Below are 23,488 nucleotides of genomic sequence, written 5' to 3'. Positions count from 1 at the left end.
TAAAATATTCTTGGGTAATTTAGGAACCTAGATTTGTTTTTTCTTGGTTTCTAACATTGCAGATTTATTTCCTTCCACTCAAAAGTAAACTCCAGCAGACCCCCCATCTCTCTCTGTTGAATTGCAGACTGTGAGTTCTCCTTCTCCATAATTCCATCCCATGTGTAAAGCATCCCTGAAGATATGCATGTGTTTTTATCATCAATATTTTTATCCTTCATGACTGGGAAGGATACTTAATATTCTTTTTGTCAATAAATTATTCTTTGCAAATGTTTTCTTGCCAAGGGTGTACAAAGAATGCTTTTAGGCATCAGTCCGTTCCAGCTATCCAGTAGCTGAGAAAATAAATGGCAGCTCAACCTGCCTATATTTTTCTTTCAAATTTTATGTGTTGGCAACAGTCATGGTCTTCACTCTCAGACAACAACATCTGCTGTTTTAGCAGCAGGCTTCTGGAAGACAAAAAATCTATGATTCCCAGCAACTGATAAGGTCCCACAGAGTTGGCCTTCTCCGGGTCCCATCGACTAAACAATGTCATTTGGCAGGCCCCAGGGAAAGAGCCTTCTCTGTGGCGGCCCCGGCCCTCTGGAGTCAACTCCCCCAGGAGATTAGAACTGCCCCCACCCGCCTTGTCTTTCGTAAACTACTCAAGATCCATCTCTACCGCCAGGCATGGGGGAGTTAAGACACCTTCCCCCCAGGCTCTTTATATTTTATGTTTGGTATGTATGTGTTGTTTGGTTTTTAAATATGATAGGGTTTTATATGCTTCTTTTTTAATATTAGATTTGTTTCGCTATAATATTGTTTTTTATTATTGTTGTGAGCTGCCCCGAGTCTTCGGAGAGGGGCGGCATACAAATCTAATAAATAATAATAATAATAATAATAATAATAATAATAATAATAATAAAATTAATATGCAAGGTCATTATATTGGAATGCCACATAAAAAGCACAAAGTTTGTTCATTATTCTAACTTCAATAAATGTGTCTTGAAGATCATCCAGATGAAAGGATTTGGATAAGGATATGGGACTGCGATTATCGTTTTTGTTAATAAAGAATATAACTAGGGTGGGTCAAATTTTTCAGCTTTCAATTTCCAAACATTAGTGCTCAAAAGATGTAACAATCCAATTGTAGTGGATTATGTTTGCTAATTATACAGCAGCATCTGCTCCTATCTCCTCTGCTCTAGGACAGTGCAAAGTTACCATGTACCATGTTTATTTAAATGCAGATATCAATGATGGTTCTTTTTCTACCTAAGAAGCTGCCTAAGATGTTTTAATTTAGATGCTACTTAACTTCATATTCTAAATATAATAAATTCAGATATGACTTTAAGGGAGGGAGCAGAATCAATCTATACGATTCTATTTGTGAAGACATAACCACTATGTTTGCAAATAATGAATGCAATGTGGTCTTTTTAATCTAATAAGCATCTGCATGTTTAATGTAGATTTATGATGCGTTTTTCCTTTCTTTGCCATCATAGTCTTCACAATCTAGCTGGTTGAGCACCGAAGAAAGGAACCAAGCTTTATATGATCTTAAAGCTTCTGGCTGGTCTGAGCTCACTGAAAGAGATGCTATATTCAAAGAATTTGTTTTCAAAACCTTTAATCAGGTAAATATCATTAATTTATATTCTTGATTTTAAAGGAAATATCTTGATTCTCCCTTGTACTTGAAAAGCCCCATCCCTGTTATTTAAAGTTTTACAAGATGATTATGATTTTTCTTTAAAAATGATTTTTCTTGAAAAGTGACACATTTTTAAAATGATGGTAGAACTTTGTACTGAATAAGACCCAACTTATACAGGTGAAACTTGAAAAATTAAAATATTGTGCAAACGTTCATGTCAGTGTTCCAAATAGCATCCGAAAAATAAATCAGAATCCAAACCTTGGCCTTCATCCAAGTTCCAATTTATTAACAGAACCATGTTGGTTATGAATTGTAGTCAACCCAATACTAAGTTTTCCTACAGTTCTCCACCCAGGTTAAGGTTCATCCCTCATCCCCCCATCCACAAGTTCATCACATGGACCACTCTGGTTCTTTCAACATCCAGGATCCTACCCGTACTTTCGGCTGGTCCTGAACAAAGGATGACCTTGAATCTCTGGAAAGAATTTGTTGTTGGACTGTATTTAGGCATGTTTCTTTAAGATATTGCATTGGGGAAATGTAGTGAAATTGCACTCTGGGTAATGTAGTTTTACTCTGACTCGGGATGAGGGGTAATTGGAGAGAACATTCCAGCAGGTATTTTGTCTTCACTCACTAAGCCAGCCAGCATGTAGATGCTACACCTAGTCAATTCAACCTCTTTTTACCTGCACAATGGGAAAGATTATACTGCAGAAGTTATTGTGTGAATGCCTGTAATAAAATGATCTGTGATATCTCGTTGTGCTGAGTTATCTGGCTGGGAAAAGTTGAGCTTATACCAGAACACCTCTCATGCAACCACCCTTCCCCAATTCGCACAGTCCTATTCTACTTGTGGCAGGCCAAAATCTCTTACTCAAAACGTGACAAACCACAACATGAATTATCTTGCCTTGCATGTAATGAGTCTCTCTCATATATTACGTTTCATCTTTTAAGTAGCATTACAGAAATAAATGAACTTTTGCACGGTTTTTAAATTTTTTTATTTTTTACCTGTATATATTTGACTACAGCTTTACAGTTTAATTGCTGTAATTGTTCTTCAGAAGTTAAACTGTATGTTGAAAATATCAGGAGTTTATAATCTTGTGGGGCTGCATTACTAGTATGTGGCTTGTGGGTTGGACACGCCTGATTTAGAAATAATTAATTTGGTTTAAAATGCTAATGAGGAGTCTTTAAACTGACAAGTTGGGGATTGCAGTACATCTAATCTTCATTTAAAAACTGAATAATATTAATTAATAGTATTATAAAACTGAATTGTAGAGACTTATATTCACACTGAAGTTCAAGACTGTATAGATATTTTTTATTTGGAAAGCTGGGATAAAGACTTTATATTTTAATTTTATGTATCTGCACAAAATTATCATATTACTGTTACCGGCACCCTAATGTTCTCTTTGATCATTTGTTTAAATGCACATTTAGTTGAGACATGAATTTTGTCTGTTCATTCATGGTTGTGCTACTTGACTATATCATTGTATGTTCAGAAAAAACCCCAGCACTGTTTTAGGTTTAGAGACTTTTCTGGTAATTTATGTAGTACAAACAGTTTAGCCTAATCCCTGTTAGGAATGGTGACTGGTAGAAAGTTGAAAATATAGTTTCATTTTGTTTCTTAGATGGAAAAATGGAAGCAAATTATTCTTATGGTTAGCATTTTAAAAAGCCTTTTCTTCAGAAAGGGGGAAAAGACAGAGAAATAGTTGTTAAGGGGAAAAATAAAATATATCATCTTCCTTAGTTGATGTGATGTAGCTCTGCATAGGCACTTGTTAAGTTGAGTGCACTATTCTTTAAAGATCTTTTAAATCCATATTTTATGAAACATTGGGCCTCTCAGGTTAATAGCAAAATTTGGCAGTGCAGCATTCATTAATCCCACTCTGAGATAATGGAGTTGGAATGCTAGTTTGTTATATACAGATAGTCCTTGACTTAAGACTACAATTGAGCCCAAAATTTCCTTAGCTAACAAGACAGCTGTTAAGTGAATTTTGCCCCAGTTGTTATGCAAATTGCTGCAGTTGTTAAGTTAGTAACACGGTCAATAAGTGAAAATGTCTTCCCGATTGACTTTGCTATTCAGAAGTTTGCAAAAGGTGATCACATCACCTGGTATGCTGCAACCGTCATAAATATGAGTCAGTTGACAAGTGTCTGCATTTTGATCATGGGATCACAGGAATGCTGCAACAGTTGTAAGTTGAAAGCGGTCATAAGTCCCTATTTTCAATGCCATGGTAACTTTAAATGGTCATTAAATGGAGTTTTTTAAGTGAAGGACTACCTGTATGCATAAAATATAATTCTCTGGCTCTGAAAGTTATCCATGGATACCATAGGTGGCTCTCAACAGGTTCTGACCAGTTCTGGAGAACTGGTACTGCTAGCTGTAGTTCAGCAATTCAAATCTCACTACCGGCTCAAGGTTGACTCACCCTTCCATCCTTCTGAAGTGGGTAAAATGGGGACCCAGATTGTTGGGGGCAATATGCTGATTCTGTAAACCACTTAGAGAGGGTTGTAAAAGCAATATGAAGTGGCAAGTATGTACAGTGATACCTCGTCTTACAAATTTAATTGATTCCGGGACGAGGTTTGTAAGGTGAAAGGTTTGTAAGACGAAACAATATTTCCCATAGGAATCAATGGAAAAGTGATTAATGCGTGCAAGCCCAAAATCACCCCTTTTGCCAGCCGAAGTGCCTGTTTTTGCGCTGCTGGGATTCCCCTGAAGCTCCCCTCCATGGGAAACCCCACCTCCGGACTTCCGTGTTTTTGTGATGCTGCGATTTCGCTGAGGCTCCCCTTGCTGGGAAACCCCACCTCCGTACTTCCGTTGCCAGCGAAGCACCCATTTTTGCGCTGCTGGGATTCCCCTGCAGCATCGCAAAAACACGGAAGTCCGGAGGTGGTGTTTCCCAGGGAGGGGAGTCTCAGGGAAATCCCAGCAGCGCAAAAACGGGCGCTTCGCTGGCAACAGAAGTCCAGAGGCGGAGCATCCCAGTGGCGGTGGCTTGGGTTTGTAAGGTAAAAATAGTTTGGAGGGAGAGGCAAAAAAAATCTTAAACCCCGGGTTTGTATCTCGAAAAGTTTGTATGACGAGGGGTTTGTAAGACGAAGTGTCACTGTATATGTCTAAATGCTAAATGCTAAACTGGCCGCAGAAATTTTGAGTAGTTCAAAGAACCGGTAAATGCCACCTCTGACTGGCCCACCTCCATCTATTCTCTGCCTCCCAAGTCCTAGCTGATCAGGAGGAAATAGGATTTTGCAGTGACCTTCCACTGGAGTAGAGTGGGAATGGAAATTTTACAGTATCCTTCCCCTGCCAAACCCACCAAGCCATGCCACGCCCACCAAGCCACATTCATAGTAATGTAATGTAATATGTAATACATGTAATACACATTTTTGAAACCTATCACTGATGGGTACCATTGTGGCATTATATGGTGAACCTCACATAGATATCACCATTTTTCCAAATCTTTTTCAAGATAAGGAAAGATTCTACATTTTTAGAGATAAGACTACTCTGCTATTTATATATTTATATCCTTCATATAACTCCTGTTTATTTGGAACCTCAGCCTACCTTTTGAAAATAACTTCATTACTTAAGCGAATATCCTCTCAAAAAGTATCCTGTTCAGAATAATACATTTGACTGGATATATTTTAAAATGTTATTGTATTAAAACACAGAAGATAGAGTCATAGAGAGGCCTTGGAGGCATTTTAATCCAACCCCCTGCTCAAGGCAGAAGGCCTGTTGAAAAATAATAAAAATAATAAAAATAATAATTCTACACTCAAAGTTATATTCTCAAGTCCTGAGAGATACCTTAGCAGACCAATTTTGAAAACTTGGAAAACCAAGAAGAAGGCACCCATCCCCCAAGTCAGACAAGAATGGTATTAAATGGCTCATTCACTGTCATTGTCACAATATTCTTTTGGCTTTTTTAGGTGGAACATAAAGTATATACAGTGGTACCTCGAGATACGAGTTTAATTCGTTCCGGGCCTGGGCTCTTAAGTCGAGCAGCTCTTATCTCGAACGACTTTTCCCCATAGGAATTAATGTAAATAATTTTAATTGGTTCCAGCCCTCAAAAAACTCACAAAGTTAGTCTAAATTATGCAGAAAGACATGTTTTTAATGAAGAAATGTACATGTACATATAAATGAATAATGAAGTTTCTTTCACTTAACTTGTAAACTTTCTTAAACTTTTAAATTTACATATGTTCAACTTCTCTGCCACCCAATCCTGTAGGACAGAGGTCCCCAACCCTTTTTGCACCAGGGACCGGCTTTAAGCGATCAAGAGAGGAATGGATGAATGAATGGACGGAGGGTGGGAAGGAAGGAAGGAAAGAGGGAAGGGACAGGAACAGAGGAAGGAAGCAAGGAAACTTATGAAAGGGGAGAGTAAGAGAGGAATGAGGGAAGGGAGGGAGGGAGGGAAGAAGGTGGGAAGGAGAAAGAAAAGAAGAAATAGAGGAAGGGAAGGTAAAAGAGAGAAAGAAAAAGAGCAAGAAAGAAAGCTGCAAGCACCCCCCCGAGCCCCCCAGGCCGGCTGCAACCTTTTAAAACACGCGCGCCGCTTCGCAGCTGTCTCCTGAAGCCGAACGCGGAAGTTAGCGTTTGGCTTCAGGAGACAGCTCCTTGGCGCTTGTATCTCGAATTTGGGCTTGTAAGTAGAACAAAAATATCTCTCCCCTCCCAGCTCTTATCTCGAGTTGCTCTTAAGTAGAGCAGCTCTTATGTCGGGGTTCCACTGTAGTTGAAAAGCCAAATATTTTATATTCCTTATTTTTGTATGCTTTTAGGAAGTTTCCTTTTTTCTGCTGTATGATCAGCTGTGTTTCCTGTTTATCTTGGCCAAATGGCAATAAAAGAGACAAGGATATTTAGAAATTCTTCATGTTGAAGAATTGCAGGACTGGCTGGAGTACTTGAAAGCTGTTTACAAAACTGCTATGTTTATTAAATAAAGGCTTCAAGTTAAATACTTGACTTAGATTTCTGTGCAACTTTTCAAGTTCTGATATTAAAAGTGAGAAAGTAAACTTTACATGGGTATCAGGGCTGGATTTAATATCTAAAACTGGAACATCTTTTCAAGGTTGCCAGCTTGACTTTTTAAATGATGATTACGTTACATCTGTGTATATGTGAATATTCAACGCAGTCTTGGTTCTTGACAACTGACTTGACAAATCTATTCAATTTTCTTGAAACTTTTTGGCTTCTTCCTAGACCTGGGAGAAAGAGAGTGGCCCAAAATCATACAGGACACTTCATACCTACAGCAAGACTTGAACTCAGAGTCTTCTAATTTCTAGTCTGGTGCTTTTAACTATTTTAACCAACTAGCTCTTTTTCAATAAAAGAGTAGGTTTAGGGAAAGATTCCTAATAGAACTATTGTAGATTCCTAATAAAACAGAACAAAACAATGCCTGTGGGAAATTCTGTTAAATGAATAGGACTTTCTGGAAGGATAGATTTTTAAAAGACTGTTGCTTTCATCGCAATTATTTAAAAATAATTTTTAAAATATCCTGAATTATTATTTAAATAATTATTTTAAAATGCTGAAATTATAATCAATGTTCTTTCACACTTATTCATGACATGATGTAAAACATGTAAGAAGTAAAAATTCCCCTCCTACGTACATACTAGTCATTTTGACTTTAGATGGCGGTGCTCATCTCTGTTTCTAAGCAGAAGAGCCAGTGCTGTCTGCTGACATGTCCATGGTCATGTGGCCGGCATGACATGTTTCGCCAACACTCCGCGGCCTTCACTGGTTGCCGATCAGTTTCTGGGCACAATTCAAAGTGTTGGTAATGACCTATAAAGCCCTACATGGCATCGGACCAGAATACCGGCAGAACCGCCTTCTGCCGCACGAATCCCAGTGGCCAATCAGGTCCCACAGAGTTGGCCTTCTCTAGGTCCCGTCGACTAAACAATGCTGTTTGGCGGGACCCAGGGGAAGAGCCTTCTGTGTGGTGGCCCCCGCCCTCTGGAATCAACTCCCCCCGGAGATTCGAATTGCCCCCACTCTTCCCGCGTACTGCAAGATGTTGAAGACCTATCTAGGTCGCCAGGCAGGGGGGGGGACTAACTATCTCTCCCCCCCCCACTTTTTTTCTGATTGGAATATATGAGAATAGTGTGATTGTGCAGTAACGATTGTTTTTAATATTTATGGGTTTTAAATTTAGCTTTTTATCTAATATTGGATTTTCATTCTGTATATTGTGTTGTTTTTGTTGTGAGCCGCCCCGAGTCTTGAATTGAGAGAGTCCAAAAATATGTTCACAAGAAGAGTCCTCAGAATACCTTATTCCACCAGACTTGAAATTTTGGGCTTAGATAACGTAGAACTTCATCGCTTTCAATCTGACCTAAATGTTGTTCATAAAATCATCTACCACAATAGCCTACCTGTCAATTATTTCTTCAACTTCAACCGCAACAATATATGAGCATGCAATCGATTCAAACTTAATGTAAACTGCTACAAACTCGACTGCAGAAAATATGATTTCAGCAATAGAGTGATCAATGCCTGGAATACACTAGCTGACCCTGTGGTTTCCTCCCCAAACTTTAACCTTAGACTATCTATAGTCGACCTCACCCCATTCCTAATAGGTCTCTAAGGGGCGTTCATAAGTGTACCATGTGTCTACCATCCCTGTCCTACTGTCCTGTTGCCTAATTTACCTGTACCTACTTTGCTAATGTTTATGTTTATACCAATACCTACTATCTTGTATGTTTGACAAATAAATAAATAAAAACAAATAAAAGTACACGAGTGACTCTTTATAATGACATCTGGACCAGGTACTATTGCAACTAGCAGGGCAACCAAAGTAGTGAAGTTGTTCTTGCTGGCAGGTTTTGCCTGCTATTCCTGCAGGAACTGTAAACTGAGAAACACCTCCAGGTGTATGCAGAAGGAATGCCATCACATCCAGAACCAGAACAGAATAGAGTTGAAAGTCCCAAACGACTTGGGATGATTGGGAGTGTTCACAGATAGAAGATTGGAAGGGACCTTGAATATCTAGTCCAACCCCTTGCTCAAGCAGAAGATCCTATGCACAGAAGTGCTTTCCCAAAAGGCAAGTGGACTTTCTTTTTTTTTCTTTCCTTGAAATCATTTTGCTTCCCACCAAAAAAGCTTATTCAGGTCTGAAGATGAGAATTCAAACATTAAAAAAAATAAAACCAAGAAAGTCCAATTACCTTTTGGAAAAACCTCTTGGGTCAGCCATGTTCTGGATGATTGAGAATCTCCATAGACAGAGACCCTATACTATTTTAGACAAGTAATTGACCATTCTCTTCTTAAAAACCTCCCCATGATGGAGCACCCACAACTTCTCAAGGCAAACTGGTCCACTGATTAATTATTCTGTCAGGAAATGTGTCTAGGTTGCTTCTCTTCTTGATTAGTTTCCATCCATTTCTTCTTGTCTTGCCTTCTGGTGCTTTGGGAATAGATTGATTCATCCCTCTTCTTTGTGGCAGTCGTAGATGGAACACTCCTATCATGTCATCCCTTGTTCTTCATGTCATTCTTAGTCCTAACTAAATACAAATTACAGTGTTACATCTAAGTAAGAACGCCTCTACTTAAGAACTTTTCTAGATAAGAACCGGGTGTTGAACATTTTTTTGTGTCTTCTTAAGAACCATTTTCTACTTAAGAACCCAAGCTCGGAAAAATTTCCCAGGAAATTTTAAAGCGACACGAAGGCCCAGCCAGTTTCCTGCAATTCCCCCTTTAATCCCGGCCATCTCGGACTTTTCTGGGCTGCCAGAGGAGCCTTTCGGTGGCGCTTAAGGAGGCTTTGGCAGTCCAGAGTGAATGAAGCATTTTCCTTTCTCTGGCTGCTTGAGAGGGAATAAACCATTTTGCAGTGGTGACTCCCTTGCACTGTCTTCCATACACTCGGCGCAAAGTAAGGAAAGGCAAAAGGGGGCGCTTTGCCCTGGCCGGATCAACTTGGCTTCAGCCAAACTGTGGAGTCACCACAGTGAAGGAAAGGCGCCGGCTACAAAGCAAGCGAGCAAGAGGAGAGGGGAGCCCTTCAGCATGGGAAGGAAGAGGAAGCAGGTAGCAGCAGCAGCAGTCGCCTTTCAGTCAAAGGAGTGGGAGGTTCCCCCCTCTTGCCTGTCTGGGTTTCTCTCTTTGGCGCAGTGTACGGGAGGCGCGTGCTCCTCCTCGACGCCTCAGAGTCCCTCTTTTTTTTAAAGCCTTAATGTTTTTGATTTTTTTTATTCCTCTCACCTCATCTTCTTCCTTCGGCAGCAACTATCCTCCTCCTTCTCTTCTTCATCCTCCCCCCACCCAAATTCCAAGCTTTTATTTCTTTCCTAATGGTTTTGCACTCATTATTTGCTTTTACATTGATTCTTATGGGAAAAATTGCTTCTACTTACAAACTTTTCTACTTAAGAACCTGGTCACGGAACGAATTAAGTTCTTAAGTAGAGGTACCACTGAATCTTGGAATTAAATGACTTTTGAATGAGGACCCATTCTATCTTGCTGGGCTGAAGCCTGAGTTAATTTCCTCTTAAGCAGATAGTAACAGCTTCCAAGCACTGAGATGAGACTTCTGCCACATCTCCTACTTGACTTGGGAGGGAGAATTCAAACTGCATATCATCAGCATACAGATGATGCCTCTCCCAGCAGTTTCATGTAAGTGCTGAACATTATGAGGGAAAAGAATGAGTTCTGTAGCACCCTGCACTGAAATGTCAAGGGCTCAGTCTCTCCACCTCCCTCCACCCTTGCCCCAATTGTCAGTGTTTGGAAGTGCCTCCTGTGGAAGAAGTAAAACAATGGCAGAACAGTGTGTCTAATCCTAACCTTGTAGGTGGATATCACAACTGGAAGCTGTGCAGAGATTTAGCGGGAGCAAACGGATTGCACTGTTCCTGCCTGTTGTGGTTGGCTCTGGCCCAGCTCCTGCCCCAGGGAATGGGGAGGTGGATGCAGGGGAAAATTCAACATGACACAGGCCTGGGTTATTGCCGACAGAATCAGTTCAGAGTTTAGTTTCCTCGGATGAAGAAGAAGGTGGGAGTGACTCGGCAGAGGAGGGCTTGGCATACAGCCCAGGCACTCAATCTTCCTTATCTTCCGTTGATTCAGATGATGACATTTTGGACCCACACAAGCGCAGAATTATGCGTAGAAGAGACCAAGTAAGAACATATTACAGGAAATAAGGTAGGCCACCTGTGTTTGGGTGGGGCTCCAGTAATTAGGGCTACTACTATAAATAGCAGCATGTGGGTTTGGCCGTTGTGGAAGAATATCTGATCAGAGTTGGTCAGGAATCTTGTGTTGCTGGACTTTGTTGCTTTTTCACGCCTTTGAAACCAAAGCAGAGCAACGTGTGTGTGTGTGTGTCTCAGTTTGTTGGAAGAAGAAGGGGTGTGAAGTTTTTTCACAGCTGCTAGCTAAGTACTAATGACTGCTGAAGGGAAATTGTACAGACTACCCGGTTGTTTTGGGAAGAGTGCTCTTTGCAATACAAAAATAGTGCTTTGTTTATTTTGAATTTTGTGACAAAGAACATTGTTTTGAATTTTCAAACGTGTGTGTGTCTGAAATTTGAACCCTTGAATTTTTGGGAGGCTCCTATCAGAGAGCCCGGCAGAACACTGTCCAAATGTATCACCTCCATAAACGACCAGCATGATTTAAGTCCCATACCTGGGTTGGAATCTTGACTGGAAAAGGAGACTCGGAATTCTTTCTTGGCTAGTAAGTGATAGTTGTTGAGAAAAAATTCATGCAGAGGGCAATTGAACTTGGAAAACCTTTTTGAAATATACAGCAAGATTCTAAAACATGCCAAGCAGAGATTATTCCATGGGACACCACTCCATGAAAACATAAAAAGACGGGAAAGTCGCAAATTAAAATTAATAATGTGCAATTTTAATGTGACTCAAATATATAAATTTATATTCTTCCTGAAGAAAATTGCTGTCTTATACCATTATGTTACAGGGGTCCCCAAACTTGGCAATTTTAAGACCTGTGGACTTCAAGTCCCATAATTCTTCAGCCAGCTGTGCTGGCTGGAGAATTCTGGGAGTTGAAGTCCACAAGTCTTAAAGTTGCCAAGTTTGAAGACCTCTGTGTTATGATATAAACTTTATTTTAAGATTAATCTTAGATCCAGTATCTTACATAGGGCACCTTTGAGAGTTTTGTACTTGAACAGTGATTTGAATCTTATGTATAATATATAGATTTATTTACCCTATTTATATGGCCCTAAGACTTGCAGTTTGTTTTCGCTTAGTATGACACATGAGCTGGTTTATAATAGTTTATAAATTGTAGCCCTTTTATTGGGATGGTTCTCCTCATTAAACAAAACCAAATGAAATCACATTAAATATAATTATGTTATCTTATGTTAATCAGGCTTTTGTAGCTGGTTTAACCAATCACACATTATAAAGATGTTATAGATTATTAAATATTTCGCAAATAAGTTAAATGAATATTAAAATATCAATCAAATTTGAAGAGTTCTTTTTTAAAAGAGCAGCATCTATTAAAAAAATAGTTTTCTTTGGAAAATCAGTAAGGATAAAAGATTGGAAAAGATAAAATCCCTATTCTACCATAAAGCTCATTAGCAACCTAAAGTTCTCACAAGCTTCATGTAAAGATAAATAAATGGTTTTAAGACGAAGAATTTGATAGCAAAGCAGGAAATTAGAATAAATGACTTGTAAACCTTCATTCTATATGCCACATGGCTTTTTGTCATTTGGGGGAATTTTGAACTTGGCACTTTGTTTTTGTTTAAATGAGGAAAAAGTCCTTCAAACTATCTGTTGAAATAGTTTTTCATTCTCAGTTTATTTTAAAGGATTAGGAATCTGAATGATAGATTTAATGTTCTGGATTTAACAGAGAAATTTAACAGTTATTTATTTTTAAAATTCCCCTTTCACCTTCTAACAGAAGTTTGCAGATATTCAGTAGTTGCTTTCTTATCATTCCTCATTCAGCAGAAGGCACATATGGTTGAGTTAGTTGCAGAATGAAGGCAGCTATTTATTCTTAATTTAAACTGCTGAATACTTTGTAAAATGTCTTGATTAACTAACTAAAATTTGGAGTTCTGCCATGTCTGAAAAAACCCCACCAGTGTTTCTTCCATCATTACTGTGCATTATATTCAGCTGCTTTGCTTCCAACTATGTAAGATTGAATAATACTTCCATTGTCTCTGCTCCCCAGCAGTATCTCAACTGGACATTTAAACAAAGTTAAATATTTTGTCTTCTGGATTTAACAAGCACTTTGGAATAAATATCTGATATTTTGGATATACTATTTACTGCAAATGCTATGTCTAATTTTCTTTAACCCCTTTTCACTTACTTTCATGAACAAGTTAATAAATATTATGTAGATAGTTTTCCCTTTCTTCCTAAAAACATTATTTTAAAAACCTTACTTTGTAATTAAATGGATTCTGGCTAGTAAAAAGATATTGGGAGGGGGGAAGGGGGGGGAGAGAAAACTACAATTATACCTATTTTAAAAATTAACCATTACTTGCCAAAAAGGACATCAAACCCACTTAGCGGACATCCGTTAATCCAGTGGTTAGCTGTTTCAGGCTTTAATGCACACTGTTTTACACGTTAACGGTTTTGAAGTTCCAGGCCGAGGCTGACCTTTCACATCTGCTCTTTTCACGGTAGGAATCTCCACTTACAGCTTCTTGTCAGAGCAGATTACAATGACAAAGTGCAGAACTTTTGCTGGCTGCAATTTTGTTTTTGATCAAAATTATTTCTTTCACAAACAATCACGTTTGCTAAAATGTTACATCTGCTCTGCAAAACCACTGGCAGCACCGCAGTTTATCAGTGGAGATCAAGTGCACTTTTTTTTTTTCATTTGGCGTTTTCAGAAAGCTGTAAATCAGCCTTAGATGTATTTCCTAGAGCTCACAATTTTTGTTGTTTCCTGCTCTTTTGTGTTTCAATATATTTGTTTTGGCAAGACCAAGAAAGACAACTTGCTGCTATGTCAAAGTAACATAAACATGTCTACAATTGGGGGAAATGGATTGTATTATTATTATTATTATTTTCCTCTTGAAACTGACGACTGATTCAAAATTATACTGTGAGATAATCTAATGAATTACAACTATAGTTCCTTAATTTTGTTTTTAATATAATGAAGAGAAAGTATCCATAAATAGTATAACTAGTATCCACCTATGCTGATCAATGCCATTACATTTAAAATACTCTTGCGTGTTTTTTTGTTGTTAATTTTAATTTTTGGATATTTTTTCTCTGTGTACTGATTTGAGGTGTTGGGAGTAGAGCAGCATAGTAAATAAACACAAAATACTACCATTTGCAGTTTTTAAGAGGCATTATTACTTATGGATTGGTTCTATTTCCTTGAAGAAAATTCTATTTTAACAGTTAAAAATGGACTCAAGTTGGAGAACTAGAGGTGAATTAGAGTTGCTTGTACCTCGTGATACGAAGCCCTCGTCTTATGAAATTTTCGAGATTACGAATGTTTTTTGCCTTACAAACCCGCTGCCATAAACGCCGAACTCGGAGGTTCGGCAAAAGTTTGCGTTCGGGTTCGGCCGAGAAGCGCCGCCGCCCGGCTGTCACCTTTTGAAACAGCCGTGGAGCTTCTCGCCATTCTCCTAAATGCCGAACCCGGAAGTTCAGCAAAAGTTTGGGTTCAGCAGGCCGCCGAGAAGCGCTGCCGCCCGGCTGTCACCTTTGCAGAAGAGCCACGGAGCTGTCGGCTGGTCGGGAGACTCAAACGAAGGTGGGGAATCCCAATAGGGAATTCCATGGGCGGAACTTTGACGTCACGGAGACGTCCTTCCTGGCCGGTCAAAACGTGGACTCCAGGAAGGACGTCTTCGTGACGTCAAAGCTCCGCTCATGGAATTCCCTATTGGGATTCCTCACCTCCGTTTGAGCCTCCCAACCGGCTGACAGCTCCGCAGCTCTTCTGCAAAGGTGACAGCTGGGCGGCAGCGCTTCTCGGTGCCCTCCCAAACCTCAACCTCGAACCCGAACTTTTGCTGAACTTTTCAGGTTCGGCGTTCAGGAGAACGCCAAGAAGCGCCCGGCTGTTTCAAAAGGTGACAGCTGGGCACAGTGTTCCCTCTAATTTTTTTTTTGGGTGGGCGGAAAAGTATAGTGTCTGAGCGGCAGAACCTTTGGGACTGGGCGGCACTCTTTCCCTCTCACTCTTTCCCTCTCGGCTTCTGGGCAGGTTTGAAAAACTCTGAGTTGATGATGATTTTTAAGTGAGCCATTGCTCACTGCTCAGCTTAGAGGGAACTATGGCTGGGCGGCGGCGCTTCTCAGTGGCCTCCCGAACCCAAACCCGAACCTGAACTTTTGCTGAACTTTTCGGGTTCGGCGTTCAGGAGAACGCCGAGAGGCACCCGGCTGTTTCAAAAGGTGACAGCCGGGCAGCGGCGCCCAGCAGAGCGCCGTTTTTGTGATTTTTTTCCCTTGCACGCATTAATCCGTTTTACATTGTTTACTATGGGAGACATTGTTTCGTCTTATGAACTTTTCGCCTTACGAACCTCCTCCCGGAACCAATTAAGTTCGTAAGATGAGGTATCACTCTATATTTCTTTTAACTGGTGATATCCTTTAAGCTGCATTGTTAGTTTTTATATGGCTTGCTATAAATGTGATTGATTATATTTACTTATTCAAGTAAATATATTTTAGAATTTCAAAAGATCTCTTTTAGATTCCTGAACAATTTTTTAATTTTATTTATTATTAATTTCATTAATATAAAAGAGAAACAGTATATCATGCAAAATATTTGCTGTTTAGCAAGTTTGTTAAAGATTCTAAATTTGAGAAATTCTGTATATCAGTTACATTACTCAGACATGATTGAAGACAGTAAGTATCAACAGGGCTTATTTTCTGGTCAATAGTGATAGTAGCTGAAATATTTTACTTTAATATTAGTAGTAGCTGAAATATTTTACTTTAATAATCAAACTGATAATATGTAGAGCAGAGAATAAATTAATTACAGTTAAGGCCTAAGAAAATTGGTATAAAAGTCATAATTTGCTTAAGAGGGATTGGCTTTAGTGAACTAAATGCCTGTATCTTTGAATCTAATAAATTTTTTGCAAAGATGATGAAATGAAATCAAGTATCTTTGCTTAGATATTTCTTTCCACCTTACATTCTCAAAATAAGGCTTGTCAGACTTTCCTTCTGTTTAACTTTGTTTTGTTCAATACACAGCATATATTTATAGAAAATCTCATTTAAATTTAGATAGGATGTTAAAAACTGTACAAAGCAACATCTTGATAGATACATAGGAAAATAGAATAAAAAGAAAGAGAGAGAGAGAGAAAGATAGATAGATTTCACTGAATATTTTTATGGATGCTAAAGAAGGAAAAACACATATACAATGATGGGTTCATCTAACATTACCTTTCCTGGTTGCTTATTTTATTTGATCATTATTTACCCTTTTCCCGACCTCCGGCCATGTTTACGTTTGGAGACAGTCAAAAGAATCATTTCATCCAGAGTGCCTTCTCCCAACCATCAAACTTGGCGGGGGTTCAGTGATGATCTGGGGTGCTATTTCTTGGAAATCCACCGGGCCAATGATTTTCCATCATGGAAGAATTAACAGCCGTCACTATTTAGGAATTTTGGCTGACCAAATTCATCCTATGGTTCAAGAATTGTTTCCAGAGGGGGATGCCATCTTTCAACATGATAATGCACCAATTCATAGAGTAAGAATTGTTAAAGAATGGCACGAGGAACATTCTAATGAAGTTCAGCATCTCATTTGGCCACCACAATCACCAGGCATCATCATTATTGAGCATTTATTGCTGATTTTAGAGATTCAAGTAAGAAGACGATTTCCACCACCATCATCTCTAAAAGAACTGGAAGGTGCTTTAACTGAAGAATGGGCTAAAATTCCTTTGGAAACAATTCACAATTTGTATGAATCAATACCTCGGATAATTGAGGCTGTATTTGCCGCAAAAGGTGGACCAATATCATATTAAAAGATATTTTGATGATTTTTCAATGTGTTTCCATTTTTTTGTCCACCCCAGTACTGTATATATAAGCTATTCACTAGGAGAATATTGTCATGGAGAAAAGAGCTACACTCCAGATAGATTCTCGTACCATTTCTGTCCACATCCAGTGACCAATGAACCATCTCAGCAAATTGTGGTACATCACTTATAATTTCTCCCATTTATCAGAAAGCGATCTAGGCTAGTTATTCTACATAAGCTTGAGAATGTTTAAATGATCGAAACCAAGGATTGGTTGTATATGATAGGGAGAACCTCACATTAGGAAATGAATTGCAGTCTAAGATTATTTTTTTTTTAATTTACTTGAGCTGAATTCCAAAAGCAGATAATTTTGGACAAATCTGCCCTAAACAGACCCATGATCTTTTATTACTTGGTAGTTAAATAATGATTTTATGGCAAGTGAATTAATTTGAGGGATAATGACTTAACTGTCTTAAGAAAGTTGGCATTTTTCAGGCAGTTCATTTTAGAAAGCAGTGTTTAATAACAGTATTTAAATAAATACAGCATAAAAGTTTTCAAAGCAATTTTGGCTGCTACAAGTTGTAACCATTGCAACATTTGTACTTTTAATCTTGTTTAAAATAATATTAGTTTGGTACAATTGATTGAGTGCATTCATATGAGTGATAGTTTAGTACTTGTCTTCAGTGTGGCAAATAGCATAACAAAAACAAAAGAGAGAAGCAGCCAGAATATAAAATTCTTGTAGAAACACAAATGTTACTAGTACTGTTCATCTACAAGTAAACTTTTGAAAATTAAAAGTTCACAAATTTTTTTTTTTACTACTCAGAGTCTACAAAGTAAGAAAATATGTTTTTGTAACATGTAAAAATTCTGTATAGTTTTAAAGAATGCCTCCAATTATACCCGGGCTTACAGAGTTGGCAGCCACACAAACTTTGATCATTCTTAACTGCTGTTCTGTTCGAAAAAACTCCCTAATCTTATGTTCCTGGGTCTATTTGACCCGGACTGCAAATTGATAATTTTAGGTACTTATATTTGGTCTTTTTGAAAGCTTTTTTCACCTGGAAACAAGTTTGAACATTTCTGCACACAATGGAATGAAAATTGAACTGAAAAAATTAATCCTTATTGGTTTATTTTGCACATAAATGTGCCTCCCCCCCGTCTTTGTGAAATTTTTTTCAATTTATGGATAGTTTTGCTTGCAAAATCCATTCTATTTTACTAAAGTTGGTGTGGGATTGGTAGCTTGAACATTTCTGCACACAATGATATGAAAATTGAAATGAGAAAAGTAAATCTTATTGGTTTATTTTGCTGATATAATGCATGCCCCCCATTTCTGTGAAATAGTCTTCACTTTATGGATAGTATTGCTAGCAGAATGCATTCTATTTTGCTAAAGTTGGTGTGGGATTTGTAGCTTGAACATTTCTGAACATAATGATATGAAAATTGAACTGGAAAAATTGATGCATATTGGTTTATTTTGCACATAAAGTTATTTCAATTTATATAAAAATTATGCTGTTAATTTCAAACTTACATACTTTTTTTTAGTAAAATGGATTTCTTTCATAAAATTAGTTCTCTGGCTACAATGTGGTTGATTTTCAAAAGGATATTCCAAATATTTCTAGCCAAATATGTATAAAAAGTGACAATAATGGAACACAGCAAGGCCGAGGGGGGGTGGCCCTTTTGTGGCAAAAATAAACCAATAAGAACCATTTTTTTCAGTTCATTTATATTTTTCTTATGTCCAGGATTGTTCAATTTAGTATATCAAACCTTTTGGGGGAAAATTCCTTAGGGATTTGTAGCCTTAAAAAATATAAATTGGCACGAAATTCAGAAAGGATGGGGGGAGGGGCTTTTTGATCAAAATAGAAATATAAGTCTCAATTTTTCCAGTTCAATTTTCATATCATTATGTTCATAAATGTTCAAACTAGTTTTCCAGTTGAAAAAGTTTTCAAAAAGACCAAATTCAAGTACCTAAAAAAAATCATTTTGGTCCGGGTCTATATGACCCGAACAGACTAAATGTGACTCTTTTTTTTGCCCAGAAAAAAAAATTTCCCCCCACCCCCACAAATATTTTTTGATGATCAGCATTGTTAAATTGAGTAAATGAATGCCTAAGATTTTAAAGAATATTTCGGATTTGGAGCATAAAAAAATAAAAAGTGAAAATGGTTGCAAGCAGCCGAGGGGGGGGGGCTTATTTCTGATGTTAAAAAACCAGTAAGGATCATTTTTTTCAGTTCCTTTATATTTTTCTTATATTCAGAAATGTTCATGCTACCAATCCCACACCAACTCCAGTAAAATAGAATGCATTTTGCAAGCAAAACTTTCCATAAATTGAAAAAACTTTCACAAAAATGGGGGGCGGGGCATGCATTCTATCAGCAAAATAAACCAATAAGAATTACTTTTTTCATTTCAATTTTCATATCATTGTGTGCAGAAATGTTCAGACTACTTTCCAAGTGAAAAAAGCTTTCAAAAAGACCAAACATAAGCACTGCAAATGAAGAGTTTTCGGTCCGGGTCAGGGTGACCCGGGAACAGAAGATTTGTTACTTTTTTTGCCCAGCAAAAACTAAGCCCCCCACCCCCCCCAAAAAAATTCGCATAGAGAGAACCCCTGAAATGATGAACAGTCATGAAATTTCAAGTTTCAGATATGCAGGGAAAATGTTTTACAGGGGACTCAAACTTGGCTCCGGGTCACATACGACCCGAACAGAACAGCAGTGTTTTTAAATACACATACAGTGTTATCTGTTACTAAGTAAAGGAGTATGAAATTAGTTTGTCAGGTTTTTAAGAATAGGCGAGTAGCAAAGGATGTTCCATTGTTTCAGTTTCTTCTTTGTCACAAACCCCAGTCATGACTCATGAATCTGCCCACAGAGATATTATCACATGCAAAATTATGAACTCAACTCATATGAAAAACCTGTGTGGTTTGTCAGGCTATAGACAAGCAGCTAGATTAAAATATTGCTTTATTTCCAGTGTAGATATTACTTACAGGCAGTACTTAAATAACTCTAGATCAGAATTCCCTATTTTTTACAGTTATCTTCTTCAGACTGAGTGAGATTAAATTTGTTACTTATTGAAGAGACAGCTTGGTGTTCTGATTAAAGGCCCTGGGCTAGAAACTGGGACATTGTGAGTTGTGGTCGACTTTGGGCCACTGACTTTTTCAGCCTTAGGAAGAAAAAGTTCTGAAAAAGTTGCCAAGAAAACTCTAAGGATTATAGCCATCAGAAGGAAAGATTGATTAAAGATTCTTCTTTTTAAAATCTCACAGCATTTCAGAGTTAAGAAATTAGCACTCAATTCTCAAGCTACTACAGTTAAAATATAAATTAAAACATGATATAAAATTTGTAACATAGTAAGAAATAAAACAATTATAGAACTAGCATTAGAAGAACAAAATTGTTAAGATGCTTGGAAAAATAAGAATGTTTTGGCAAACAATTTATTATTATTTATTGAATAGCTTTTTATTCCACGTGTATTACTTTATAAGTAACTCAAGGTGACAAACCTACACAATACTGCTTCTACTTCCTCTTTTTCCCCTATAATGAGAGAAAGGGACTGGCCTCAAAGCACCCAGTTGTGTTCATGCCTAAGATGAGACTAGAACAGTGATAGGTGCCAAAAAGGTGGATGCAATAGCACTTACGCACATGCCGACACCCATAATGCAATGTCCTCCTCCCTTGCGTACACGCACAACCCCCCCTGTGCTCCCCCCGTGCGTGCACGCAGGACTCACTAGATTCCGGCTGACTTTCGGTCTTCTGGAGAGCGGGGGAAGGTCATATGCGCTTTCCTCAGGCTTCAGGAAAGCCTCTGGAGCCTGTGGATGGTGAAAAATGGACCCAACAGCCCAACTGGAAATTTGGAAACAAACTTCCACTTAGGCTGTTTTTCATCCTTTCCAAGCTTAATATAATATTTTTGCACATAGGAAACTATTGGAAGGAATTTATACTTTACAGCTTCAGAACAGTCTTAATCTGTAAGTGTGGAAAGGTCATTGCGCTTACATATTCTAATAATCTATGGATTGGAATAAATTTTGGATAATAAAAAGTGGAAATAGAATATTGAAAAATTTGTGTTTAGAATTCAGAATTGTGTTTGGGAATATGCTGCCTGAATGTAAATTCTGCAACCCCTCACCTTAACTCCCGTCCAGATGGAATGGAAGTAGCCCAAAGATATTTGCATGAATAGTTTGCCTCAAAATATATTTATTGTCTATTTATTTTCTTGATTGATATGCTTGATATTTTTCAAAAGCTTTTTATATGAATCCAAATGAATTGATTGTGTTTTTGTATTTGTCCCCTTGTATTTTTGTCTGCATATTAGTACCTACCATAATTTTTGTATGACCTTTAAAAATTTTTTGTGGAGGAAGTATAGTATTATACTGAGAATACTGTACTTTAAGTAAATAACCAAAGTTTAATATCTATTAGGTAACTCCTAGTGTCATGTATGTGAGATTGATGACTAAATACAATTGCATTATTCTATTTTTCTCAGAGTTCTATAATGAAATATCTTATAATGTAAAACTATCTGAATTTCTACGTGGAGCCTTAAGATTGAGCTCAGAATATGTCTGGAATGATCAGAATAATTTTGGAACATTTCCAGTAATATAAGAATAGCTGATAATTTGAAATATTTTATATGCCACTGTCAAATAGGACTTAATTAAAACAAATGTAAAATAATGTTTGTTGTAACAAATAGAATATTCTGGTAAATAAGTCATGCAAAAGCTTTGCTCAAAAGATTACACTGTAATCAGAAGATCTCAAATGTTTTATTTTTCCTCGAAAGATGTAACAAAGTATCCCTTGAGTTAACTATCCAGTAAACTTTGAACTGTGTTTTTTTAAAATTTAACACAGACTTCATTATATTAAGCAGCTGATTACGTGAACAGGTGCTTTCCTGCTTAGAACTTGGAAATTTATATTGGCAAACTCCGAGGTACAACATTTTGATTAGAAATTGAAAAGTCCATTTATTGTAACAAAAATACAAACATTCACCCATTTCTTGTACTTCTGGAGAAAAGGGTATTTTTATTTTCTGATTTTAATGCATGATAACTAACATGTGGAGAAATGAAATGTTGATTGGCAAGAGATATTCTGTGATCAAACCTGCAACATTTAATGTTTGCATTTTAAAAAAAAGCTTTGTATGGTATTTCTATTATTTTTTATTAGGAGGTTTATTTTAAATGATTTAAATAAGAAAATAAATTTTAAAAACTCTGTCCTTGAATCTGGAAAATGTCTTGTTTTGAAGAAATGCAAATCATCATTTAAGAAAAATAAATATGTATTTGGCAATAAACTTAAAGATGAATATGATATGTGAAAATAGTATTCTAGAAAATCTATTCATTTGTTTAGCTTGGATAGCCTGCTGACTCCCAACAATTCTGTGTGATTCTCAACAAAGCAAGAAAATTACAATAAAATCAGTTAAAAAGAACAAAAAATGATAGAAGTTTAGAAACGAAAAAGGGGCTTCATTCTCCCTTGCCAAGAGGAAGAACCATATCTTATAAACAAAAACAGTTTAAAATGTGAACTGGAAAACACTACCCCCCCTCCATTTAGATTCATTCAAATGGAACAGCAGAGAACTGACCTTCAAATCATACTATAACTTGTCTCAGCTTTATTAAAGACAATTTGGCATTATTGGTTGGATATGGAGATAAAGGAATGTTGTCTGAATAAAGCAAATTTGAGCTTTTTTGTATTCAAAGACTAACTGCATATGATGTTTGGTCTGTCTTTTAGTTTAAATTACTCATACTTTGCAAATTCCCCTTTTTCAGATGATGTTTTATATCAGGTATATCTAAATGATCATAAAAATCCATATCTAAATGATTGTGAATATCCATATATGAATAGGTACATATACATTAATTTATGCCCTTCTATTTTATAAGGTAAGACATCCCATTCACTGCAAGTTGTTTTTTTCTGGTTTCTAAAAGGAATTTACAACTCTTCTTATGGTCTAAAATGGAACCAAAATTCTTCGTAATAATATTAAAAGATAAAGTTATAATTGCAAAACATTTTTAAACATATTTCTTCCCTCTTGACCATTTTCTCCATTACTCTGATATAAAATTGCTATTCATTTGCACTCTACCTAATGCCAATTGTGTGCTAATTTTATTGCCTAAAATATATGTTTCCACCTGATTTCTGATCCACTGTTTCAAATCACTGAAGGACCTGGTGAAAATGCCTTATGGTAATGTCATTGTTTGGATGGCCTTTGAAATATGTAGCTCCTAAAACTAAGTGAGATTAAATTATATTGATTTAAACTATTTTATTCTCCAGTTACTGATATTTTTGCATAAATACTTGTAACCATTTAACCTACTTTTCCTTGAAACTCCTGAAACTTTTGACATTGTGTTAATATCAAAATGTAAAGATATTCCAATGTGTAATAGTCAATTCTTCTTACCCACAGTTCGACTTGGCTGCATTTATTCTTCATTTCTTGAAAATTA

General features: G+C 37.2%; 1 protein-coding gene across 1 annotated transcript in view; it reads left to right on the top strand.

Annotated features, from left to right (window-relative positions):
• The window catches only part of PCBD2 (pterin-4 alpha-carbinolamine dehydratase 2), a 44,399-nt gene that overhangs the window by 5,715 nt on the left and 15,196 nt on the right, over window positions 1–23,488 (top strand). Inside the window, exon 2 of the mRNA XM_070739223.1 lies at window positions 1,512–1,643. Within this exon, the coding sequence (XP_070595324.1) occupies window positions 1,512–1,643 (132 nt within the window). The remainder of the gene's footprint in view (window positions 1–1,511; window positions 1,644–23,488) is intronic.

Source organism: Erythrolamprus reginae, chromosome 2, assembly GCF_031021105.1.
Source record: "Erythrolamprus reginae isolate rEryReg1 chromosome 2, rEryReg1.hap1, whole genome shotgun sequence".
Lineage (NCBI taxonomy): Eukaryota > Metazoa > Chordata > Lepidosauria > Squamata > Dipsadidae > Erythrolamprus > Erythrolamprus reginae.
The sequence above is the reverse complement of the archived record's forward strand: the minus strand, read 5'-3'. Positions and strand labels throughout refer to the sequence as shown.